General features: G+C 50.9%; 1 protein-coding gene across 2 annotated transcripts in view; it reads left to right on the top strand.

The window, feature by feature from the left end:
• PKNOX2 (PBX/knotted 1 homeobox 2) overlaps positions 1–16478 on the top strand; it is a 173863-nt gene that overhangs the window by 11111 nt on the left and 146274 nt on the right. For both annotated transcript variants that reach the window (XM_045283680.1, XM_004714155.2), the window contains exon 2: positions 16204–16312. In XM_045283680.1, the coding sequence (XP_045139615.1) occupies positions 16226–16312 (87 nt within the window). In that variant the 5' untranslated portion in view covers positions 16204–16225. The remainder of the gene's footprint in view (positions 1–16203; positions 16313–16478) is intronic.

Genomic DNA, 16478 nt, shown 5'->3' with positions numbered 1-16478 from the left:
GTCCACATTGTTGGGATTGAGGCCGGCCCCTCAGACCTCTCCACTGGTTCCCCACTCCAGTCCGGCATGTTGCATCCACATCTTGGAGCACTGGGTTGAAGTCTGGTTCCTCTTTCCCCATAGGGATATTTTTATACACTAACATTTTATAAACCGTTTGTTGTTTGTTTGTTTGTTTTGCTTTCATCTCCTCTGACAGCGTCACCTTTCCCCTGAGCACACCTAGTGACCCCACTAGCTGGGCCTAAAAATATTCTCAATGAGGTTGAGAAATCAGGTGAGGTAGGACTTCCCAGGTAAAGAGATAATAGAGCAGCTGTCTACTCTTTGACAGATTTGTGCCCTCGGGTGAGGATTCCAATTTATTCCTCAACACCCCTACCTGCACCCCAGGAGGCAGCTCTGGGAGCAAACCCCTCTTCTGAAGCTCCTGTGCCTGCCTGGCTCACTCGTGGCTCTGGACAGAAGGTCTGGATCTGGAAGTCTCCGTGCTCAGCTCCTTGGTGTGGGGTAGGCTTGACCCAGGAAGATCCAGAATAGCAAGTGCTCATATCCCAGCAGATGATTCCGTTCTGAGTCAGAGCATCCTAATTGGTCCCTGAGAGCCAGAGGCCACTGTGCAATTGTGTCTTCTCCTCTTCTGCACTTGGTATGAGCAGTAAGGTCTGTCATCCTGGAGAAAGGAGAGGTGTGGGAAGGTAGAAGCATTCTCTTGGACTTCAAGCTCACAGATTCTTCTACTGAAGGCAGTACTTCCTTTCTGTCTGATAGGAAATGAATGTTGTTGCAACTGGAGAGATTAAGGGTTGATTCCAAGTGTTATTCCAGAGGTCTCTAGTACTCGAAGACTTGATTGCTAATATGAAACGCTCCTTTGTGTTTGAGTGCAGCTGGAGGGACTAGCATATGACTAACCGTTTCCCTAGTAGAAGCCAGAACTACAGACCCTTTCTAGAGATTGAAGGGGAAGGGGCCTGGCAGGGGAGAGCCTGGGGCCAAGGGGCTCTGGTTCTCTGCACTGCTGTGCAATTGCTGCCTGCTGGGGGGCGGTGGGAGATCACTCCACTGCTGGCCTACAAAGATGTCTCACTGACTGCCTGCTCAGACAGCTGCTGCCAAAAACAATCTCTGGGTTGAGAGAGGAAGCAAAAGACTCCACAGGGAAGGTGAGCAGGAAGGGGCTTCTGCAAGGGCCTACAGCTAGTGCTGAAGGAGATACAACACGAGGTGGAGCACTCCTTAGGGCAGGGTGCTCCTAACTTTAAAAACACATCGTCTCTGTGTGACACAGAGTGAAATAGCGAGTTATTAGCCAAATGGATAGCAGTTCGAATCTACCCAAAGGCACCTTAGAGAAAGACCTGCTGGTCTAATATTTCTAAAAGATCACATCCCTAAAAATCCTATGGAGCACAATTCTACTCTGCAATATGTAGGGTCCCCGCAAGTCAAAACCAGCTCCATGACAGCTGGTTTACTGGTTTTTAACTTGTAGGTACTTTGGCTGTTAAATGCTTCTCAACTGGACAGGCTTTCCAAAGACAGAGCCAGGTGCCTCTTAGCCTATGAGTCATACACACCTTTCCCTCCAGAACAGGGGACTTCTTTGCAGCTGTGGGTGGTCCCCAGCAAACCATGGGGGTGGGGCCAGAAAGCTAAGAGAGGTAGTGACAGGGAGTTGGCTTACTGTGTGCTCCTTCGACTCCACCCCACCTAGGACCAACAAGTCTCTGGAGGATAGCCTGACAAGGAGACACTAGAGTACCAGTCCAACAAGCTCTGTCCTCAGCACAGCTGAGTACGTAGGGCCAGAAAGGATCCCAGATCTCACACCATGTGTGTTCCCAGAGTATTGCTCATCGGCAGCGAAAACACATGGTCCAATTCCCAGGTATACATCAACTTTTAGATGGAATCTGCAGCCATTATGAATATTTCCATCGTATTGTGTTTGTTCTTTAATTGTGTTCTTTTCCTTCATAACCGAACACACTGTGCAGTGAGCTACAATTAAAGACACAAAATTGCCGCCTTTAACAAACCTAACGGGTCCCCTCTTTGTCTTAGTTTATAAAGTTTATGAGAGCTCTATTCCTTATTGCTGGTGTCAGTTCTTTAATTTTTTGCCCTCTTCCATTTCATTTTTCCGTCTTCCATTCATTTGTATAAAATAATAAGAGCAAACTGCAATAAAATATTTAAATACGTTTATACTCACTGTGCTGTGCAGAGATGACAGGGCCGGCAGACATGAACTATTGCCGCAGGAGCAGCCTCAGGCAGCACGTGTTCTTGTTAACTGATGTACAGTAGCCCAGTTTGGTGTGGTGAAGAAATTTAGGGTGCTGTCCATATGCAATGCTTTGAAACTTGGGACCTATGAATTTTGAGATCCCAGTACCCAACTCCAAATAGGCAGTGCGTTTTTTAGCCTCGCCTTTTTGGTACTTCTAATATCTAAGGATTCTTATTCCTCATCCAGTGTTTCCTGCTGTGTTAGTCTGGGTAGACTAGAGAAACAAATCCATGGACACACACATGTGTATAAGAAGAGATTCATATACAAGAGCAATTGAACATTGAGAAAACATCCCAGCCCAGTCCAAATCAAGTCCATAAGTCTGATATTAGCCCATATGTCCGATACCAATCTATAGAGTCCTCTTCAGACTCACAAAACACATGCAATGACACCAAATGTAGAAGATCACAGGCCAGTGGGTAGAATGTCTTTGGATCCAGTGTCATTGGAAACATCTCAGTGCTGGCAGGAGTCTCTGCATCAGGGTGGGTCCATGTATCTTGTCAGCTGCTATTTAAAATGACCAGATTTAAAGCGGGACACCACTGACCGGGGTGGGGGTGGGGGGTCATTGATTAAAAATTTGGTCTGTATGGACCAAATAGACCATTCCCTAGCTTGTCATGCATTCTTTCAAAAAATTGGGACTTTTTAAAAACTCCAAAAATCAGGACTGTCCAGCCAAAAGTGGGACGTCTGGTCACCTGATGCTATGTCTCCCAGGGTATGAGCCGAGAGTCTCCCACCTCCAAGGAGGAAGTACCAGATTTCCCAGAATTCTCAGGAGAAGACCATGCCCACACAGAGGCCTCATTGGCTCTGATCTGATTGACAAGCTAGACTTCACCCCTATACTCTTAATCCTCAAACTGACCAATGACTATATATCTACCACACCTGCCTTCATCTTAAACTCCTGGGTTAAATATCCCGACACTGAAAATCAGATCGTGTTTAACATGTGGAAATGTTCCTGGTTTCTCTAAGCCTCAATTTCCACATCCATGAATGGGGATAATCAAAAAAGCAGTACCATATGATGGTTGAGACATGATACCAGGTTATCTGTAGAAAAAACTTAACATGCTACCTAGCACATAGGAGGGTTTAATAAACGATAGCTATTATTTGTAAGTTATCAGCCCATACCCACCATTTACACCATTCTGAGGGGCAAATGTGGGTCTGAGTCAGAATCCACCCATGGCTGTGTGTCATTGAGGTGTAAATGACAGCCAAGACTCCAATGTTCTCCTTCCCAGATTCATGTTAACACTAAGTGAGAGGCATCAAGTCAGTAACCGTGTGTACATTCCATCTCCATCAGGAGACTGTTGGAGTGGCCTGTTGAGTCCATTCCAACTCATGCTGACCCCATAGGACGAAGTAGAAGTGCCCCATAGAGCGTCCTAGGCTGTACTCATAGGGGCGAATCACCAAGTCTTTGAACCATAGAGCTGTTGGTTTAGAACATTGACTTCCTTGGCTTTTTCGATTCGTAGTCATGAAATCAGTATTGCACAGCCTCATTGGTTTTGTCCATAAATGGCTAGTGCAAGACAAAGCCACGGCCCTTCTGTTGGGAAGCACAGAAGGGTGCCTCGTAGGGTCCAATCAGCTAACTGGGACATGTGGATGGGAAGTGGGTTTTCAAAACCCTAAAACCACACACAAACCAGCTGCTGTCACAGCAGCTCCAACTCATGGGGCTGCCGTGTGCATCGGAGTGGGGTCCTGCTCTAGAGGGATTTCAGTGGCTGTTTTTCCCAAGGAGATCGCCAGGCCTTTATTTCAACATGCCTCGGGTGGATTTGAGCTCCTCATCTTTCTTAACATCAGAGTAACATTGGTACCACGCAGGACTTCAGGAACACACACAGGGGTAATTCAAGCTACAGTGTCCCTGATGGCGAGGCTCCAGGTAAGAGGGAAATAAACTTGGCCTTTGTAGAGAGTGGGGTTTTGAGCAAAGATTTGATGAAAGACAGGACTTGGTTGTGTGACAAAGGGGGCCTCGCTGACACATCAGAAACAGAGCAAAAGCTTGGAGAAGATGTCGTACTTACCGTGAGAGACGACACGTCTTCTAGACTGGGTCTGAGTGGATTGTGCCCCGTCGCATTTTCTTTTGCTCACAGTCATCCTCTCAACCCACACTCAACTGCCATGGAGTCGACAATTCTCACAGCAACCAAGGGGTGACCTTTCCTGACAGGTCAGAGAAACACCACCCAGTGTTGTGGCCCTTATTCCAGACAGCATGGAGGACAAAGCACGGAAGGGCCTGGCTGGGCCCGCTTGCCTCCCTGCCACTGACCACCACAGCTGTGGACTCCACCATGCTTTCCTTGTCAGCTCCACCTGAGCTCCCACAAAGGTCCAGCGCAAGAGCCTCCACGCCTGGTTCAAGGAGCGTCGGGGATGAGTGACAGCTCAATGACAAACTGAACCCAGGGAACAACTGGTTTCCTCAACACTTTCTCCTGACCTCTTTTTCTGGAAGCAAGGCTTGAAACTTGGAGCCAGGTATCACCCCGCCAGAGTATCAACCTGCAAGGTCATTCATCGGCAAAGAGAAAAAGAACCTGCTGAGCATCCTCTGGTTCCAAGGACATTTCCTGGCAGCCTCTCTTTTCTGCAGCCACCGGAGGTGAAGGGTTTAGCAGGCCACCGGGGTCCTTACCCTTGTGCTTCAGCCCTCCCTGCCTGCACTGGACGTCTCCTGTCCTGCGTTCCCTCCTCTGCCCAACTCCCAGGCAGTGCCATCCCCCGGCTGAGCCTTGGGGAAGGTCTGGGCTTTTTTAAGTGAAAACATGGCTGCCTTGTTCCTTGCAGAGGAAGACGGAGCCCTTCTTGGATTTGGGGTCCCCAGCATCTGAGCTGTTTGTCCCTGCTTGTCAGGTTGTGAGCCTCAGGGACCGGCCCATGTTGTTTTCTCAGCCCTGTTTCTGAGCAGCAGCTGCTGTCAGCTCTCTGCAAATAATAGTAAACCTGGGAATCAGGTTTGTCAAGGGGGACTTCAGTCCCTGGGTTCATTTTCAGAAGTGTGTGTGTACAGACAGGAGGGCACATGATCAAGTCTCCAGAGAGCTGGCTGGGCCTCCAGATACCCTGGTAACCCTTCTAACAGCCACCCCCATCAAAGACCTGGTGAGCTTTCCCTGGGCCTACTTGGGTGCTTATAAGAAAAGGAAATTAACAAGAGGCCCCCATGCCACCTTTCCCTGTACCTCCTTCCCTTTCCTCCTTACCTCCCTGGGATCAAGGTGAAAGGGGCCGAGAAAGAAAAAGGGCCGGACCCACTCTCTGGGTTAGAGGGCTGCCTGTGCAAAGGGCAACAGACCCAGGGAGAGGCACCACTAACTTGAACCTCTTCGTAACCTCCAACCCCAAGGTAGCAACGATGACCTCTGACCTCCATCCCTGGGTGGCAACAGCAAGTGGCAGGATCGGAGGAGAGGTCTTCCAGAAAGAGAAAAATACTGGCTATGTGAAGCAAAGATGTCCAATTTGAGGATAAAATAAGGGACCACGCTAATGATGCTCCCCTGGGGCAAAGGTGCGCCTTCTTTAATAGATAGAACCCATTAGAAGTCACTGCGGCCACCCCCCTGTCTACACACAGGAGAAGGTACAAGCCTTTTTTTCACTGAGAACAATGCACGCTTACAACCACCCTGCCCTTTTTGTTTTATTTTGTTTAAAGCAACCAAAAGGGGAAAACTTGCCGAGTTGTAAAGTGCTTAAAGAGGAGATGAGAATCTTCATCAAAATGCTAAAAGCTGGAGGGGGAGAGTAATGTGAAAACTCTTGCCTGCTATTTATAGGATTGATTCCCAGATCAAGAAGAAGCAAGCAGTTGGATGAAAGGAATTATTGTTAAGCTCCTCAGTAGGAAGATCTAATGGACAATTGCCGCTATCAGGGGGAATTAAATTGCTGTTTCGGTTTGTAAAATATATCAGTGGCTTTTTGAAGCCAGAAAAGGTGTGACTGACAAAACAGGGGAGCACTAGGGTGGAGAACGGGGCTCTAGCGCTGGCTGGTGCTGAGACAGAGAAGCCAGGGGGAAGGCGGGGAAGGAGGAGCGGATTCCGAGTTGCCCGCCTCATTCTGAGCCTGGTCCAATTTTTTTGAAAACTAGCTACATTGGGGGAATAAAAGAAGAGAGGCTATAACCTTGAAATTCTGGGCCCTAGTGTGCTGGGAACTGCTATGAATCATCAGAAAGGCCTGTCGGGAAGCCATAGGGCAGAATGACAGGGCTGGTCCTGGGAAATCTGGCCAGGGTGGAGGTAAAGGAAGATGAGTCTGCTCATAACGAGGCTGAGAATGAGGAGGGCGATGTGGCCTGACCTTGTCACAGCCATTTCATATCCAGGGCTCGGACCCCTCCTGAAACGCCACCCTGTGTGACCACTCAGCTCCATCCCCAAACTTGCTTGCATAGAAGGCCACGGGGTGAATAATAACCATTCTCCTCCCAGAACTGGATGTCTAGCAGCAAACTCTTACGTAGCTCTAGGCTGGAGCCAACAATAAAATAGACTTGGAGACGGGGAAGGGAGGAGGTGGAGGCCCTGGGAAGTAGGATTGCAGGCCATTCGAAGGAGACCACATTCTTTGGGTGGAAGGGTGGGGGTCTCCAAGTTCTCTGTTTCACAGAGGGTTCAGACCTCTGACAAAGACCATATTTCCCATGTGGCAGTTACGGGGAGGCAGAGAGAGAAGATTGCTTTCCATATCTCGCAGGGAGTCAGAAGCAGGCAATTGTAGCCAGAGCTCATGCTGGCTTCCTGTCTGCCCCTACCCTGTTCCCTGGAGACTACCATCATAATAAGGTGTGGTCTGGCACCACCTCCCAGGAAGGTACACGTGACCGTTGGTGCAGAGAGCTGTGGGTGCAGAGCGTCCGCTGCTGCCGGGCTCATCCTCTCTCTTCATCCAGAATCCAAAACAAAGCCGAAACCCACCGCCATGGTCTCGATTCCCGCAACCCTCGAGAGGATTTCTGAGAGTGTAAATCTTTGTTGTTGTTGTTGTTGTTTGGCAGTATCGAGTTCATTACAACTGATAGTGACCCCATGTCCAACAGAACGAACCAAACACTGCCCAATCCTGTGTCGGCCGTACCACGGTTGTTTAGGTTCGAGTCCCGGGTTGCAGCCGTTATATCGGTCCGTCTTGTTGAAGGTCTTCCTCTTTTTCGCTGCACATTGTCATGGGAGCAGATCGCCTCCTCTCTCCTTCAGAGCTACCAACCTACCCACCTTGCAGTTCGCAGTCCAACCTTTAGCCAACAGTGTCAGTGGGGAGCAGTGGGTCATTCGATCACACCGCCGACCAGTCTTCAGGACACAGAGTGAGCCAGGAAACGAGGTCTTGAGTACAAATCCTACCGCCTTCCTCTACAGCTCGAGTCCTTCGGAAACACGGGCACAAGTTACTCTCCTGACTCCCGAGCTGTACTCTGAGTCAGCGCCCTGATTGGAGGCTTTCCATTGCCTCCAGTGTCCTGGCCCTAGGCCATGACATTCCTGCCACCAGAATCCAGACCTCTGAGCTTTCCCCGAACTCCCTCAGGGCCTCGTGGGCAGAGGCACAGGGACCGGGAGGCAGAGTCCCGGGAGCTTGTCCCTTTCCCCACCATTCTACAGGTTCCCTCCTCAAAGACTTTTCCCTCAGCCGGCAGTATTTTCTACCAGACAACGGACTAGGAGAATAGATCTCTACTCCCTGCTCACATTTTCCCAGTCCTTCCAGCCCACGTATAAGGAGCGCTGGTGATGTAGTGGGCTACACAGTAAGCTGCTAACCACAAGGTCAGCTGTTCAAACCTACCAGTCCCTCCTCAGTTGAAAAATGAAACTCGAAAGGGCAAATCCTACTCTATCCTATTGGGTCGTGAGAGTCAAAATTGAGTTGATGGCGGTGAGTTCAAGTCCATGGCTGCTCCCTCTCTCGCCGCAACCCCTAGGGCACCCTCACTGGCCTCACCCTCATCACAGAGCAGTTTTGGGTGCCAAACGCATATGTCAAGCCACGGGATCTTAGTGGTTTGACAAAGAGACACGGGGTGGGGTGGAGTGTGCACACCCAGGCTCGTGCGCTGCACGCCTACAGTTCTTTAGATAAATCCACGGAGTCACATGGAATCAGTGACAGGTTGACACCGTTATTTCAAGATTCATCGCTCCAAGTTGCCAGCAGAGGAGACCGAGCCAACTGCTTCCCACCACCAACACTTTTTTTTAGGAATAATTTATAGCATTGGATGAATTTGTTTCCAAAAGATGAATAGCACGCTATCAGCAACAGCTGCCTCTCAGTTTTATTTGTTTTTAAATTTGACTCCAAGTCCAATTCTCCCTGCACATCAGAAGCTGTAAATCCTAATGCGGCTGATTATGTGATTTAGTACACAGGTTAGATTATACAATGCAATTCAAGAGGGTTTTGTATCGCCACCTACAGCTCGCTTGGGGGAAGGGAGCCGGGCATCAGCTCCGACTGGGCTCTCGGTTGAAGGGAATCAGTGGATCTCACTAGGGTTGAGACAGCTGCTTCAGTGAGAAAAGCTGAAGCCAGCCAGGTTACTGACACTGCTTTTGGGCCTCTCCTGCTGTGTTCCCTGTGTTATTTCAGCCTCCTGCAAATCTGTCTAGGTGTCAGAAGCCAGGCCTGGGCAGCTGCTCAGAGCCCAGCCGATGGGTAGGAAGGGAGTGGGGGCTGGTAACCTGGGTGTGTCTGGGTTGGGGTGACTCAGGAGAGCCTCGGGAGACTTCCTACACCCCCACCCCTGAAGTGAGATGCGAGGCAGAGGAGGGCTGGGGCTGCAGTGCCCCTTTTCTAGGTCTGTTCTGTTTAACAGGCATGTGTGACTGCTGTGGCATGGCGCTGTGGGGTGGGGCTGCGATCCGCATAGTGGGCAGCTCCGAGCCACTCGCAGGGAGAAAGACGGAACTTTCTATTCCTGTGAAGAGTTACCGTCTCGGGGGTCACTGTAAGTCAGCGTTGACTCAATGGTAGTGTTTGGGTTGGGTTTGTCCGTGTGGACAAAAACTTCAAGAACACTCTTTGCATCAGGAAGGGAATGTGACTTGTGCAGGATGCAGATAAGGGCCAGAGCTGGAGTTGGGTGTCCAGACACTGTGACCCAGGGGGATTTAGAATGAAGGGCTTCACGAATCATCACAACCAGTCACAGAGCCTGACAGATGGGGAAACCAAGACCCAGAGAGGGGATATGTCTCCCAAAGCATCGGTTTGACACAAGGGAAGGGAACCAGTGAAAATCTGCTCTGATGTGTCGAGGACAGAGAAGGACCCTTCCACAGCACAGTCCCAGAACCAGGCCCCCCTTTCCAGCATCACACTTTTGGATGAATTAGGCTCTGGGGCCACGCGGGTTCTAGCTTCCCCGAGGCTTATAAGAGTAAACCAACAATCAAGCCCATTACCACCGAGTGGATCCGGACTCCTGACCACTCCATGCATCGCATATCTGCTGCACAGGGTTCTCTGGGCTGTACTCTTTATGGAAGCAGGTTGTCAGTGAGCACCTACCACCCACCTTTAGATTAGCAGTCAAGCGTAAACTGTCTGTACCCCCACCCCACCCAAGGACCTGGGGAGGAGAGGGGGATGTATTTCTTGGGGCTAAGAGAGAAAACAGATGTGTGTGTATGCAGATGAGTGGGGAAGAGACTGGGAAAAGGGGGTCTGGCTGAGTTCAAGGAAGTGGAAACCCGTCTCCCACCCCGTGTCCTTTGTTGACCACCCTCCCAGTCTGCAGTTGGGGTCAATGGGTTGGGACAGAGAAGAGCCAAAGGAAAACCTATCCCTCCACCCGCTCCTACCTCCACACCGGACATAATATAGTTCCAGTCAAAAAGGGGCAAGGGGCCAGAGCAAATGCTGCCAGGCCAGCTGGCCGGAGAGGTCCCAGTTAGACTTTGTTTCACATCCTGAAGGCGCTGCGCCCCCAACCCTGGCACTGCAGCCCAATTACTGCCCAGCAACATTAACCCCTTGGTGCCCCAGACCGTTAATGGAATGTTAATTGGCCTAATGGGTTTCATGTCAACAAGTCCTAATGAGCATGAGCTCCTGTCTAATGAGCTTGGTTTTTTGTTTGTTTTTTCCCCTAAGCCTGTTTGTCAACACTCTGGAGTTGGGGCTCCAGACGAAAGGCCTAGGTGCGCAGGGCTGTGGAGGAGCTAGAGTTAAGGAGGCAAGAGTTCCCAGTCCCCAAAGGGGAACTTGCATGCCTTCTCCCCCACCCCCCTTTTCCCTGGGGACTTGGACCTTCCCAGCACCGAGGTCTGTAAAGTGGCGTTTTTAGTTCAGCTTAATGTTGTCAGTGACAGAAATGAGGGTTGCATTAGGTTTTCTTTTCTCCTAGCTGTCATATAAGAAGTTTGAACGTTAATAAAAACGTATATATTTTTAAATAAAATAACCATTCCACATGCGCCTCTCCTCACTGGGGTGAATGGTTCTTCGTGTGGTGAATTGCTCCTCATGTGGCCCCCCTTTACACACTCTCCTGTGGCCCTTGGGCGCCTGGTCTCTGGGATCATGCTCTGGACAGCACATAGCAGCCACACCGAGCTCCTGGCAAAGCCCCCGAAGCCTCCATTGTGTTTCCTGGGGCCAGCATTTCCAGCCCCTGCTTCAAGAGCCCTCCACCTGCAGCCAGAGCCCAACATTCCTCTCCAGGATGCCTACCCTGGGCCCCTCAGGATGAGCCTAGCTAGTGGGATTTCCCAAGGATGTGGAGAAAGTCAGAGGGTGGAAAAAGTGGTTGTGTGAGTGGAGGGTGTGAAGAACAGAGGAGCTGCCCGCTCCTCCTGCACCCCTCACCCCCCTATAGGCCAGCGGTCTTAAGGCAGCTGAGCCCTCTGAGTGTCAAGTTGCCACAGGCATCTGTGCCTGAGTGAGCCCAGAAGGGAACTTAAACCCCCATGAAAGGCCTCCTGTTCACTTGCAGGAGCTCCCAGAGGGCATTAGGGCTGAGGCCTAGTGGCCTATGGTGACCTCTGGAGGGGGATGGGGAGGCAGGAAGAGCCATCTGGGTCCTCAGAAATTTGCCCCTTTGTCCTCTGAAGCGGCTGCCCCTCCCTGCCTGCAGTAGGTCTGGGCTCAGGGCTGGACTAGGGACTGAAGAATCTCCCCTCAGTCTCCCCGTGATTGTATCTGAGTGCAGATCACTCTGAACATTCCATGTCCCCCGTTCCCCCCACCCTCCTTGACCAGGCACATTTCTAGGGAAAGTGGCTCGAAAATGCTTCTACCTTCCAGTGGGCAGTGAGCAAAAGAATATAAAGAAACGGCTCTCCTCTGTTGAGTTCAAGTTCTCCTCCTTGTGGTTCCTTTCCTTTGATAAAATACGACTTTCTCATCTCTGGAATGAAGTTACCAAAGACTCACGCCCTAGGTTCGACAGAAATGTTCTAAAGCACCATTGCCTTCTCATCAGTTCGAATGCATACCAGCACCTAGTGCAGCAGAACTGCCCCTTTAGCCTCCACTCAAGCACTCCCTCAATGCAAGCAGTTTGTTCTATTAACCTGGCATTCCATGATGCTAACCTTCCCCACCTGATCGCTGAAGACAAAGTGGGTGCACAAGCAAATGTGGGGAAGAAAGCTGATCGTGCCCAGCTATCAAAAGATATAGCGTCTGGGGTCTTAAAGGCTTGAAGATAAACAAGTGGCCATCTAGCTCAGAAGGAACAAAGCCCACATGGAAGAAGCACACTCGCCTGTGTGATCAAGAGGTGTCGAAGAGATCAGGTATCAGGCATCAAAGCCCAGAACAAAAAATCATATCAAAGTGAATGAGGGGGAGGGCAGAGTAGAGACTCAAAGCCCATCTGTAGACAATTGGACAGAAGAGTCACAAGGAAGAGACAAGCCAGTCAGGGTGCAGTGTAGCAACGATGAAACATGAAACTCCTCTAGTTCTTATATGCTTCTTCCCCCCACTATCATGATCCCAATTCTACCTTACAAATCTGCCTAGACTAGAGGATGTACACTGGTACAGATAGGAACTGGAAACACAGGGAACCAGGACAGATGATCCCTTCAGGACCAGTAGCGAGAGTGGCAATACCGGGAGGGTGGAGGGAGGATGGGGTAGAAAGGGGAAACCGATTACAAAGATCTACATATAACCTCCTCCCTGGGAGATGGACAACAGAAAAGTGGGTGAAGGGAGACATCGGACAGTACAAGACATGATAAATTAGAATTTATCTAATAAGAAAGGGAAGGGGAGGTGGGGAGGGAGGGAAAAAAACGAGGAGCTGATACCAAGGGCTCAAGTAGAAAGCAAATGTTTTGAGAATGATGATGGCAACAAATGCACAAATGTGCATGACACAATGGATGAATGTATGGATTGTGATAAGAGTTATATAAGCCCCCAATAAAATGATTTTAGAGAGAGAGAGAGAGACCTGCCCTTTTCGGGTTGCACGGCTGTAAATCTTGGTGGGCCCAGCCTCATCTGGCTCCAGGGCCCTGGTGGAGTCCGACTGCCAAGATTGCAGTCAGCAGCACAGCATGTCCCCCTTTATGACCTCAGGGCTTCTAGTTGCCCCAAAGGGGTGCAGCAGACCTCTGTAGTCCATCCTGACCTTCTGTTCCTGGCTCCCTGCTTTGGAGACTGCTGGCACTACGGGTTTCCCGTTTTCCCCCAGCCAGTGAGCATCCCAGACGGGCATTTCCAGGAAGGGACTCACCCTGGCTTCAGGACTGTTGGCTCACCCAGAGAGGCCGACACACTCCCGAAATATTCCTATTTCTTTTCCTCAGAACCCCAAAGAGTGATTTCACACCAATTTTAATATTGCAGAAGTCTTCGTCCTGGGCGGTCCTTTCTTACCTCAGGAACGTTGCTTCCTCTCTCTCTCCTTTCAAGGACCCCCAACTCTGTGTGTCCTTTTGGGAGCTTACCACCTTCCAAAGACGTTGCCTTGAAAATCTGTTCCCCTCAGGAGATACCCCTCCACAGCTCCCTTCTGGGTACTCGGCAAAGTGGATTATACAGCCCCAGTGCCTGGTGTGTGGGGTGGGCTACAGCATGCCAGGAGCTGATGGACATCATGCCGCGGCCCCGAAGCTTTTAGCACAGAACGGATTGTTGTTCTGCACACTCTTGTAGGATCTCATCTCCTTTCCCGCTTTACTCTCACCTCCTCTATTAAGAGACAGGATTGGCCTCTCACCCACCCCTAGCACAGTTCTTTGCACATAAGTGCTCGGTGAGGAACATCTGCTGGATGAATACACATATGCCCATGGCTCTCCCGTGTGCATTTAAGGTCAACGTGTCCTGGTACTCCCGAGAGGATCATCCCTGCATCCTTCTTTAAAATGAACTACGAGAACAATGCGTACACACATGGACACCACTCACATAAACCCTTGGAGATCCACCCCTTTACTAAGTGACAGCTCTAAAGCACCCTCAAATTCCCGCACCCATCAGAACAGTTCAGAAGACACCAGTGATGGTGACAGAGGTGCTGGTGGTGCAGGGGGTAGGGGTAGGGTAGGGGTAGGGGTGGGAGTGATGGTGGTGGGGTGGTGATAGAGGTGTTGGGGTGGTGATGGTGGTGGTGGAGGTAGGGGTAGGGCTGGGAGTGATGGTGTTAGGGTGGTGATAGAGGTGGTGGTGGTGGTGATAGAGGCGGTGGGGGTGGGAGTGATAGTGGTGGTGATAGAGGTGGTGGAGGTGGGGGTAATGGTGGTGGTGGTGATAGAGGTGGTGGTAGTAGAGGTGGTGGGGCTACAGGTGATGGGGTGAGGACAGAGGTCGTGGAGGTGGTAGGGGTAGGGGAGGAACAGGTGGTAATGATCAGGCTGCAAGAGGATGGGGCATCAGACTGCAAGGAAACTCTCTAGGCTGTTCTGCCCTGCCCTGTTTGCCCACAGGGAGATGGAGGAGAGCATCTGAGTGCTAGGCTCACCCCCTTGCTTCCACACAGGTTAGAAGAGCTGAAGGGCAGAATGTTCACCCACACAATTCCTTGGGCATCTCCATGCACCACAGATGGGCAGGCCTGCATCAGACAACAAGCCTGGGGTTTCCAGCTGTAAATATTTCAGGGCATCTACTGTAGCAAACAACTCTCTGGGCATCCTGTTTCCTTGGGTGGCACTGCCAGGCTGTCTCCACTTACAGCCCACGTGCTGGCTCAAGAAACCTTCAGGTCCCATGAGGACAGCTCCCTTACTGCTGATGGAGAGAGGGGGCAGCAGGGGGCTGGTACCGGGGAGAAGATGGGATGTGGACTCTGAGAGTCCCCTCGCCTACCACCTCTCCTGGCTTCCGACTCCACCTTGTACAGCAGGAGGCATTGGACTATTCGGCTCTGATGTCTCTTGGAGCCCTAGATGATGGTGACAGTAATTAACCAGGAGGAGCCCTGGGGAGCACAATGGTGAAACTCTTGGCTGTTACCTGTTCCTATAGGAAAACACCTGTTGATCTGCTTGCATAGACTACTATCCCGTTTCCTTCTTTCTCGCTTTGCCAAACCTGCCTCTGCTAAGAGAGCTGGCTTGACTTCACCTTATCTAGCCTCCCCCTCCCCCCCCAGCACAGTTCCTTGTACATAGGTGCTACGTGACGAATATCTGCTAAATGAATACATGCGATTTCCATGGCTGTGCCGTGTATATTTCAGGTCAGCCGTGCCCTTGTCCTCCAGAGAGGATCATCCCTGCATTCTTTACAGAGAACTAAGAGAACCGTGCGCACACACATAGACACCACTCATCCAGGCCCCGGGAGATCGCCCCTGTGTACATGACAGCTCCGGAGCACCCTCAGATTCCTGCGTAGGTCAGATGTGTGGACATCTTCAAAGACTCTTGGGCGTCGGGGTGGACATCAACCTGGTGTTGTTCTACCCTGTCATTGAGGGTCACTGTGATTCAGAATCGACTCGACCACACGCCATAGCAGCAATATACAGTAACTAACCAAGGCTAAGGAAACCCAAACCTACATCATTGACTGATTTCAACTCCTCCACCCTCTATAGGGTTTCTGAGAATGTAAATCTTTCGTGGAGCAAACAGCTTTATCTTTCTCCCTTGGAGCAGCTGGTGGCTTTGAAGTACCAACGTGTAGTTAGCAGCCCAGTGCTTAACGCACAGTACCACCAGGGCTCTGCAAGGCTAAGGAAACCTTCATGAAACGTGCAGATCCCACCCCTGACATGCTCAGTCCCAGGACACCTAGAAAAGCATGAGCTGACCAGAGTCCAGACTCTGGCCTGCCGTTTCCTTCTCAAAGACCTCCACGGTCTCCTGTCTGAGGGGCCAACACCCCGCGGCTCTTCTCACCACTAGAGGGTGTGGGGAGCACATTCGAGAGGTGCTATGTCCTGGGGCCAGGGGATGGGAATTGGATACTTCAAGGTGAGGCCTTCCAGCCCCAGTAAATGTTTATGGCAGCTCCAGAAAGCCTGGGGAAGGATAGGGCAAGAACCATCCTTCTCAGAGGTGGACATGAAGAGACTGCGGGCACTCCTAGCCAAGAAGAGGGGTGTCCAAATGGTCTCCAATCTCCTCGTGCTGCCATAAGGCAAGCTTCCCCGCCTCACACCAGCCCACAGCTGATGCTGAGTAAAACATCACTGAGGGCGTACCAGTTGTTTTACAGATGAGTTGATGATTGTTCTTTTTCTCATCAAAAACAGCACAGCAAGCCAGCCAATTCCTCTCCCATTAGCTTCATTAGTTCCCCTGAAGGGTCCTCAACACTCTGTATTCTACCCAGTCCAGGCGTCACAGGCTGCAAAACTTCGGAGCTGTCTGGTCCCCACGGATCCCCTGGGCTCGCTGATATTAATGCTGTGGCCCCCTTTCTCCTACCCACAGATCCTCCATGTGAATCAATCCCATGATGCAACATGCCTCCCCAGCCCCAGCTCTGACAATGATGGCCACGCAGAATGTCCCTCCTCCATCCTACCAGGACAGCCCACAGGTGAGTGTGTGAAGGGTGCTGCCTTGCCGGTCAGAGGAGGAATAGGAAAGCAGGTGAAGGCAGTACGGAATCTTTTAGAATCCTAACTCCAGGATGGACTTCCTGGACAAGCTGGAGATTGTTACTGGAGCAAATTCCAACTGAAGGTCCCCACCCCCCACCCCCC

The sequence above is a fragment of the Echinops telfairi genome, unplaced genomic scaffold, assembly GCF_000313985.2.
Source record: "Echinops telfairi isolate 266 unplaced genomic scaffold, ASM31398v2 ScPeMD7_7465;HRSCAF=8503, whole genome shotgun sequence".
NCBI classification, from domain to species: domain Eukaryota; kingdom Metazoa; phylum Chordata; class Mammalia; order Afrosoricida; family Tenrecidae; genus Echinops; species Echinops telfairi.
Note: the sequence above shows the minus strand (reverse complement) of the source record. Positions and strands in the feature narration are given on the sequence as shown.